The sequence below is a fragment of the Cryptomeria japonica genome, chromosome 3 (assembly GCF_030272615.1).
Source record: "Cryptomeria japonica chromosome 3, Sugi_1.0, whole genome shotgun sequence".
Classification (NCBI taxonomy): Eukaryota; Viridiplantae; Streptophyta; class Pinopsida; order Cupressales; family Cupressaceae; genus Cryptomeria; species Cryptomeria japonica.
Window position 1 is genome coordinate 109,541,501 of NC_081407.1, and position 9,371 is coordinate 109,550,871.

General features: G+C 34.5%; 1 protein-coding gene across 3 annotated transcripts in view; it reads left to right on the forward strand.

The window, feature by feature from the left end:
- Positions 1-8,296, forward strand: part of LOC131075791 (flavin-containing monooxygenase FMO GS-OX-like 8) — a 97,300-nt gene extending 89,004 nt beyond the window's left edge. Inside the window, exons 3-7 of one of the 3 annotated variants that reach the window (XM_058012681.2) lie at positions 1,490-1,600; positions 1,779-1,861; positions 1,973-2,108; positions 2,327-2,503; positions 7,916-8,296. In XM_058012681.2, the coding sequence (XP_057868664.1) occupies positions 1,490-1,600; positions 1,779-1,861; positions 1,973-2,108; positions 2,327-2,503; positions 7,916-8,095 (687 nt within the window). In that variant the 3' untranslated portion in view covers positions 8,096-8,296. Of the gene's footprint in view, positions 1-1,432; positions 1,601-1,778; positions 1,862-1,972; positions 2,109-2,326; positions 2,504-7,915 lie in introns of all 3 variants that reach the window. The other 2 variants (XM_058012680.2, XM_058012682.2) reach the window with 2 other exon arrangements.
- The last annotated feature ends 1,075 nt before the right edge of the window (positions 8,297-9,371 follow it).

Here is a 9,371-nt window from a genome sequence, read left to right on the forward strand (position 1 = left end):
TTCTTCCTTCATTCTTGAGATTCTACTATTGGTGCAGATTCTACATTGAGGGGGGGCTACCTAGCTTCTCTTCTTCTCTCATATGGGGGGGGGACTTTATCCTCACATGGGGTTTTGTTCCTCACATGCTTCTTTGAGAGTTCTTTGTATAGTTTTCATCTCTCTTTTGGGGGAAGGTTTTTCTCTCTTTCCCTGTTTTATGAGAGAGTACATTGGTTTGCGTGCATCTGCATTTGTACATGGGTACCTAACACGGCCTCGTAGCCGGGACCCATCTTGCATTGCTTAGTTGCATTGTAGACTTAAGTGCATTCCTCTAAGTTGCACTTAAGGGGGGTGTTGGTGTAATTATTTATTCATCTTGGATATAATTACACTTTACTTAAGTTTACTTAGGTACATGAACAACATTATAGTTTGCATATGAGACACTTAGGGAGATGTGCATACATTGGGGGTGTGTATGTAGGAGAATTTCCACCTTTTATGGTGTGATCTTGTTTTTACTCTATCATATCCACTTATTGTGGAGTGATAATTCCACTTTCGGTGGGTGATCCACCTCATGTGGAATATTTTACTATTTCTCCTACCTACCCCTACCTACCCTTGCATCTCATTGAGCCACATGTCATCATTGTGCGCTTTCTTGTCTCTTAACCTTGCCTTTATAAGCATACTCATCTACATTGTATGTAACAACAATTCTGATGATCCAGTTGATCTCTTTTGCATCTTGATAGGAATACAGTTTATTCTTGTCATATTTTATCTCTCTTATCATTGTTCTATCTTATGGTCTCTTTGATCTTGGTTGCTTCAAGCATAATCGCACACCAAGTTTTCCATTATATCAGGTCCAGACAAGTGAGTTTATGGCATGTACATAGTTGTTTTTTACAAAACCAACTTAATTGTTTCAAAGCTTGGTAATTATTGGTGTTAAAGGATAAATCATGCCATAATATTGCTAGATCTCATAATTGAGGTGTGAATAAAGAAAGTTTCTTTCGTCTTTTATAAACATAAAGCTAATCTTCTATTAAATCTGCATCCAAATTTTCACATAAAAAGAAAATACTAAGCCAAATTGATATTATCAACAAGAAACTTTAAGACTTATTGGTACATTTCTAATGGAGATATGATTTTAGAAACTTATATAGGATTGCATCCAAGCAATAAAATGCTAAGTTAACAATGTAAGATATGTTCTATTTAGATTGGAATGCAGCTAAAATCAAAATTAATTCATGTCAAGAATTGTGAATGATGAATCCACAAGATCATAGGCATGGTCTATTTATTTCAATCCCATTGGTAGTTTGATTCGATGTGCATCCAATTAATCCAAACATCAGTTAAATTGTAAATGGCCATTGCCTTATGTTATTCAGTACCATTTAACATTATGTCGTGTATATAATGAAAGGTTGTGGTTATTATTGGGAGTTCAGCAAGTGCATATGATATTTTATCGGATTTAAAGACAGTGGCAAAGGAAGTTCATATGTCTATACGATCGACACACATGAAACATGAAAAAGATGCAAGTATTCACATCGACTTGCATCACCCCAATGTGCATCTACATCCTCTGGTAAGTTTTTCATATAACCTAATGGTTTAATGTAAAATATCATGCAACGTAGATATTTAAAATAAAAATTATTTAGTATCTGTAATACCATTTCCTTGTTTTCTAATCATTGTAAGAACCTGATTTTAGAATAAACATAAAGTTGAGGCAGTTCCTTATACTATTATTTCTAATGCAGGTAACCTATCTAGATGAAGATGGAATTGTGGTCTTTGGAGATGGTTCCACAATCATTGCTGATTCAATTATCCATTGCACAGGGTAGTCAAATTTGATACTTTTTCTGCTTCCAACCTTATTTATCGAGCTTGGATTTTATATGCTTCTAATCTCTTCTTTACATTCTATTTTTCTTATAAAATATTTCTGTAGGTATTCTTATTCTATTCCATTTCTTGATACGAATGGAATGGTGATAGTGGAGAATACAGGTGTGAGTCCATTATATGAGCATATATTTCCTCCATTGTTAGCTCCTTCTCTTTCATTTGTTGGGATACCCAATAAGGTATGTTTTTGCTGCGTGCAATTTGTAACTGCTGATATTCCTGTTTTCTTCCAACATGGTTGAATTCTTAGTTCTGATGTACTGAATTTGACTGGCAACATATCGATGAAATAGCCAATAAACTAATTCTATCCCATTCTTTTTAAGTAACTTATTTTATGCATGTATTGACCTTACTAGTCCATTTTATGCAAATGGATCCTTGTGATTGGCAGTAGATTATAAGTTTCCCTTTTTTTGAGTTACAATCCAAGTGGATAGCAAGCATATTATCAAGGAAAGTGAAGCTTCCGTCAAGAAGGGACATGATCAAAACTGTGGAGGAGTCATATGATTATCACCAGGAGAAAATTGGTTTATACAAGCATCTCATGCATGACATCGGAAATTTTGAGGTTACTCTCTTCCTCTTGGATTTGACTTTCTTTTTTCCAATTTAGGTCTTACTTCCTCTTGAATCAGCATTTTATCGAAATGTTTCATTCTTGTCTACACTAGCAATTAGAAATAGTAAACATCAATTGAATATGGAACATTCAATACAATTCATATTGTTGGTCAAAAAAGTATATCATACTCTTAAAATTTATCTTTAAAAAACTACTTATTGTTAGATCGAGCTACTAATACAATATAATTACGATACGAATGGAAAAATACAAGTTTCATTTCGAGTAAAAGGGACAATATTCAAAAGAGAGATGGCATCATGGTCATTTGATTATATTCCTAAGAGGAAAAAGGACCACATATATTTCCATTCATCTTGGTGATCCAAGCTAGTGTTTATTTTTTCTTATTTCCAAAGCCATTTGAAGCATCATACTTCTCACCTGAGTAATCCTCTTCTTTCTTTTCATCACTTTCCTCATGTTATCTGATCATTAGTCTCTCTTTGACATCAATGACAATATTTCTATCAACAATTTATTTTCAATAAGGTAGCACCCCTCATCAAAATGGTATTTGAGATCTTATATAGGATCAAGAGATTGATATTATGTTTCTTCAAGAAACTAAACTCTCTATCGAGGAAATAGTTTCACTTTCTTCTATAATTTGGAGAGAGAGGTAGTGTAACTGTATTGGGTGCAAGGCTCAATGGGAGGGTTGGCTTGTTTACAGGACCCTTGTAAGTTCAACCTTCTTGTTGGACAACGAGAAAATACTCCTTACAAGTGGTGGCTTCCTACTTTGATTTTGGTACTTCCATCTTCCTTACCAATGTCTATGCTCCTACCAATTCTCAAGGTAAGGTCCTAATTTGGTCCAATATTAGATTTATTTGATCTATAGCTTCTTGATCTCCATGGATCTTAGTGTATTAATTTAATGCTATCCTTAGCTTGATAAGAAACTTGGGAGTTCTAACCAACTAGGTCCATCATTTGCCCTATTGAGAGATAATTTGTTTGTTCTTAACCTATTGGATGTATGGACTTTTTTATACCATTTGTAAAAGGATTGATCATTTTCTAGTATTTAATTGTTGGATTAGAGATAAATGGGCTTCTTCTTCTAATATTTTGGGGTGCGAGGGATTAGATCATTGGCTAAAAAAATTCTTATTATTGCTTTCTATTCCTAGAAATCCTCCAATTATGTTTCAACTTATGTGGCTTAAGGATCCTCATATTCATGAATACATGGTTGCATAGTGGTTGGAGGGAAATCCTTCTTTTGGTACGGCTATGCATTATGTCTTCAGAAGACTCCTTTTATTAAGTTCAAGCTAAAGCAATGAAACAAAAATTCTTTTGGTAATATTTTCAGGAAAAAAACATAATTCCTAGAACAATTGGATGCTATCACTTTCTATAAGGAACTTTGAACGACCAAGGAGCTCCTCCTTGTAGTTGCCTATTCTAAAGAACTTAATGAATGGGAGCTCAAAGAGGAGATATTTCGGAAGCAAAAATTAAGACTTGATTAAATTCATGGAAGGGATAAAAGTACCTCTTTTTTCCACAATGTTGTTAAAAGAGTGGCAATGTTTCATCTCTCTCCTCATCTCAAGATAATTAGTTTTCTTCTTTCCAAGATATCTCTAAAGAAGCCATCTTGCATTTTTATCTCATTCAAGAAAAATAATCCTAGGGCTTTCGAGAAGGAGCGGCTCATTTTGGACTGGATTCCCCGTTTGGTTTCTTTTGATAGGAATAGTCTACTTATGAAACCAATATTTATAGAAAAACTTGATAAAGTTGTTTTTCATATGAAGAAAGGAAAATCATCAAGTCCTAATGGTTTTCCTATAGAATTTTTTCAGAAATTCGAAGACATAAATTAAAACTTGATCATTTAGAGGTGATTTAAGAATCCTAGGCCAACAAGTACATGTTTAAAGCTATTGATTCTACCTTTCTAGCCTTGATTCCCAAATTAGAGGGGGTTAATTCGTTTGATGTTTTTCGCTCCATAACCCTTTGCAATGTTACTTATAAGATAATCACCCAACTAATAGTTGAGCAATTGAAGGAATTATTGGTCTCTCTTATTTTATCCAAGCAAGGTGGATTTGTTAAAGGGCATCAAACTCTAGATGGTATTATAATTGTTGTTGAAGCTATCCATTCTATGTCTTGTTCTAGGGAAAAACGTATATTCATTAAGTTGGATATGTCCAAGTCTTATAATAAGGTCAAGTGGTCTTTCCGTACAAATGTGTTATCATATTTTAGCTTTTCTCAAGGTGGATTGCTTGGGTCATGAGTTGCACCACTTCCTATTCCCTAGTTCTTATCAATGGTATTCTTTCCTCTCTTTTCTCTACTTCCAAGGGACTTTACCAAGGAGATCCCCTTTCTCCTTACCATTTTATCTTAATGACCAAAGGTTTGGGAAAATTAATTAAGATTCAAAAAGCTGATGGTCTTATACAAGGTTGGTCTTGGGCTTGAGACTTTGACTCACAATTCCACCTTCAATTTGGGGATGATACTAATTTGATGGGGGTCACAAAATTAGGTGGTGATCAACGTTAGGAAAGCCTTGGATATTTATCTGTTTTCTTTAGGTTAACAAATTAATGAGCATAGACCCATCAATTTTTTAATACTCGTGCTTATCCAATAGAGTATTGCACATATGCTCCACTAGAAAAATGGAGTTCAGTTAGTTGAGATCAAGCCTATAGTCCTAGAAGTCATGGTGGCTTGGGTGTAGAAAAAATGAATTCAATCGTCAAGATTTAGCTACCAAATTATAATGGAGATGGTGCAAGCACTTCAAACAATAGTGAGCAAAACTCCTTAATTTGAAGTATCTAGGGAGATTTGTTTATTAGGATACTCCCTAAATGACACTAATCGAGAAAGGTTCCATGGTTTGTGTAATGTTGGGAATGAGGCTGACTAGTCTATTCATGCAAACTAAGAATTAAACCCATTCACAACAATCACATTGAGGAAATGATCAATAGGCCCAACTTCAAACCTATTGAAATCTGGGCACAATGATTGATCACCTCTTTTGTATTGAATTGTTGCAATTGGATAAGATAGAATGATTAAATGCAAGAATTAGGACTAATGATGCAAATTTGCGACTAATCAGCATAAATAGAAAGTTATAGATCTCATATGCACTCTAAGTACAGATTTGGAAATGAGAGTTAGAGAGAAACCTACATCTGCAATTTGAGCCCAAAAGTGTTGGACTATGGAGCTAGGCAACCTAGTCCTAAAGGTGTCAGATGCAAAGATTGAAAACAGATTCGAGATCAGGATGTCAATCAAAATATTCTCTTGAAACTTCATCAAAAAAATGTCGGACATTGTTCAGCGATTGACTGTCCAAGATTTTCTACTTCAAAATCTGGTTCTCTTTGTCTCAATCTACACTTTATGGATTTGTATTCCTTCTCTTTTGAATTTGAAACCTGCACACACAAGAGAGGAAACATGTTGTTGGAGTTGATAGGGGTTTTCCTAGGTCAAACCCCGGGTTTGGAATTAATTCTTTAATGATGAATGAAATAGAAAAGAGAGCTTACCCTTGCAAGGAAGAGACTAGATCTAGAATAAATGCTGAATTGAAATGTTATACCTTTATTTATGAATCTCCTTTGCCTTGAAGTCTTCATAAAAAGGTTGATTCTGTCATGTAGAACTCATGCATGTCTTTACATAAATTGATCATGGATGCCATCTTAAATGCTTGAAAACTTGAATACTTGACCTCTCATTCACTGTCTTAATGATGCTTGACTGCTTGCTCAATTGGAATTGAATTGAAAACTTGTAGAGAGATGTTTCAAATGAGGCTATAAGACTTGCTTTTAGACCTATCCTCATGAAACATGTTGAAAATTTGTCAATATCGAAAGTCATTTCCCACTCAACTTTTTCTGAGCGTGGATTCAAAATTGGGCCCTTTTGGCTTTGACTATGGTGCCTAGTGCCCTAGTCTAGTCCATCTAGGCTGAGACAAGGTCTGGAAATCAAAACAAAGTGCAGAGATCACAAATTTGGCACTAGTTTGAGCAAAATCAAATATAATTAGGGCATAGAAGGCAAAAACATTAAAGTGAGGTCCAAGTGAGTATGAAATTGTATGAGGATACAATTTATGACACCACATTTAGCCCCCACTATAGAAGAAGTATGAGCTTATTACGCTCATGCTCTCGATAAAGTATTCAATGATTTTGTAATATGTATATTAAAAAACAAATATAAGGCCCATCAAATTTGCCAGATGCAATAATTTTATTCGATTTGATTCTACGCCTATATCAATAACAAACTCCACTTTTGAGAAACCTTGGATGACATACGAACCCAACATGGAACTTAATTGATTTGAAATCCTTGGTTGGCTTCACTGGGAATATTCAACACTGAAGATTAGTGAGCAACAAAAACCTTAATAATTGTGCAAACGTAGATTTCAGTCAACATCCAAAGAACTCTAATTCAGCCCATTGCATTTGCCAGATGTAGTATTTTTATTCGATTGGATTCTATTGGTTCAATACCTATATCAATAAACAAAAATAATCCTTTAGGAAAACTTGTATTGGATAGGTTCCGAACCCAACATGGAACATATAATTGATTTGAAATCCTTGGTCAGCTCCATTGGTCATATTCAACACTGAAGAGCAGCGAACAACAAAAGCATAAATTTCAATCAACATCCAAAAAACACCAATCTGTCAAGTTAATCAATCAATCAACTCACCAAGATGTCTACCAAGGCAGTATATACAATGCCATTAATAAAAACATGAAAACGCTCAACTCAATTTCCCTATAAAGAAAGAGTCGTGAACAACGTAAGTTAACAGTATCAAACAACTTTTCATGCATAGACAGAAAATGACTCAAACGTATAAAATTGTAGGCCATATCTCAAATACCAACAACACGGTTTCTCATCATTTGAAGTCTTCTCTAGATCTGATTTCCTACCTCATTGACGATGCCATCAGATTCATTCCTTGTTTGTAGCTTGGATGATCTCCCTGAATCCTCACTGGGCTAGAACAAGGATGTTGAACAGTTGAGCGTTGCACAGCTATCCTACAACTTATTATAAGCATATTTACTAGGCTTTGTTCAATTTGCTTACTTCAATTTCTTGTCATTTGATTACCATAGCAATTTTAGATCATCCAAAATCGGTTTGTCATGTTTTCTAATAGAATTTTCTAGATGTTTACGTTAATTTTCCCATTCTATCTTCCAAAATATCTTATATTAATATATTTGCCATTCTATCTTCCAAAATATCTTATATTAATATCTTTGCATTGGAGCTAAGAAATTTTTAGATCTACTTTTAACATGGTAATGTTTCTACAGTATTGTGACCAGCTTGCAGATCGATCTGGAGAAGCCCGTTTTGAGGAATGGAGGAAAGAAATTGTAACAGAAACCGTTAAGCTTCTACTCTCCAATCCAGTAACGTTTCGGGACATGTGGGACGAAAACTACATGCTTGAATTGCTGGATAAAACCCCTACAGTCATCATTGATTCATGACATTGTAGATGGTTGAATTTCTTAAATTTTTAAAATAACATGACTAATTTTAAACGTGTGACAAAAATTCAGTGGTTTTTTATTAAAACAGTCCAACGAAAATTTAAATAGACTGCCAAGAAAATAAAAGAATTATACTGTGCATTTTATGTGAGAATCTAGTCACTAAAACTTTGTGGAGCATGGCTGCTTCTTATTTTTCTTCCTACTTTCAAATATTTCTTTCCATTGATAAATGAAGTGGTAAAAGTACAAATTATTAGAAAGAATAACCTACTATCTAAAAATAATTGAGCATAGTTCACTACCAAATATACTGTATATAAACAAAATCTATCTTAAAAAATCTTTGTAACAAGAAACCAGTAGCAAAGAAATTACTATATGTGAAGCATATCTGTGCCACTGTAATCCCATGTACAAATTCATGAGACAAAACTCACTGTGGACACTTGGATGGTATTATCATAACTTTGTGAGGATGTGGCTATTCTCCCTACAAAATGGCATGTCTAAGATATTATAACATACATTACATCATACAAAATGCTACATAGCATCGTATGAGGGACCTACCAAGACAAGGGGTGGTTGCGATGATGGAAATGAGCATTAGCATGAGGAAGACAGTGAGGGAAAGGTGCATCATTGTTATTAACAACAGCCTTTCACACCATTTGCCTAGTCATCGGACGTCTAACTATTATTCTCACTATTGTCCTATTTCTTCAATGTATTGTTTTCTACGATCAAGTTTGCTAGCAAGTTATGCTTTCTATTCTTCAGAGGTAAAGAATGGAATTTGTGGGCAACAGTTGCAGCTGCAGGTAGGGGATTGAGTAAAAAAATGATATTCACGTGATTGGGTGAGTGAAAATTGTTGAACACATGTTGGATGCTGAGAGGGGGCAGGGTGAATCAACATTAATTTAAAATTTCAGAATTCAATCTTGCATCTAACAAGTTTATCCCAAGCACTCACTTCAAAGAGTATTAAATGATAACATCATAAAGTCATTCACACCATACACACATGATCACCAATATTTTATACATGGAAAACCCAAACTGGAAAAAACCATGGTGAGTGCCAACTCAAGAAATGATCACTATATAGAAATCTTTTACAAAAAGGAAGCTCACTACTCCGGACTTGCAGACCAAGGCTAACTACTCTTGGTGCAAGATACAACAAAAAAGGACTTGTGCACTGAAGCTAACTACAATAGGGAAGATACAGAATTACAACTTATAGAAAAAGAACTGCATGAATAAA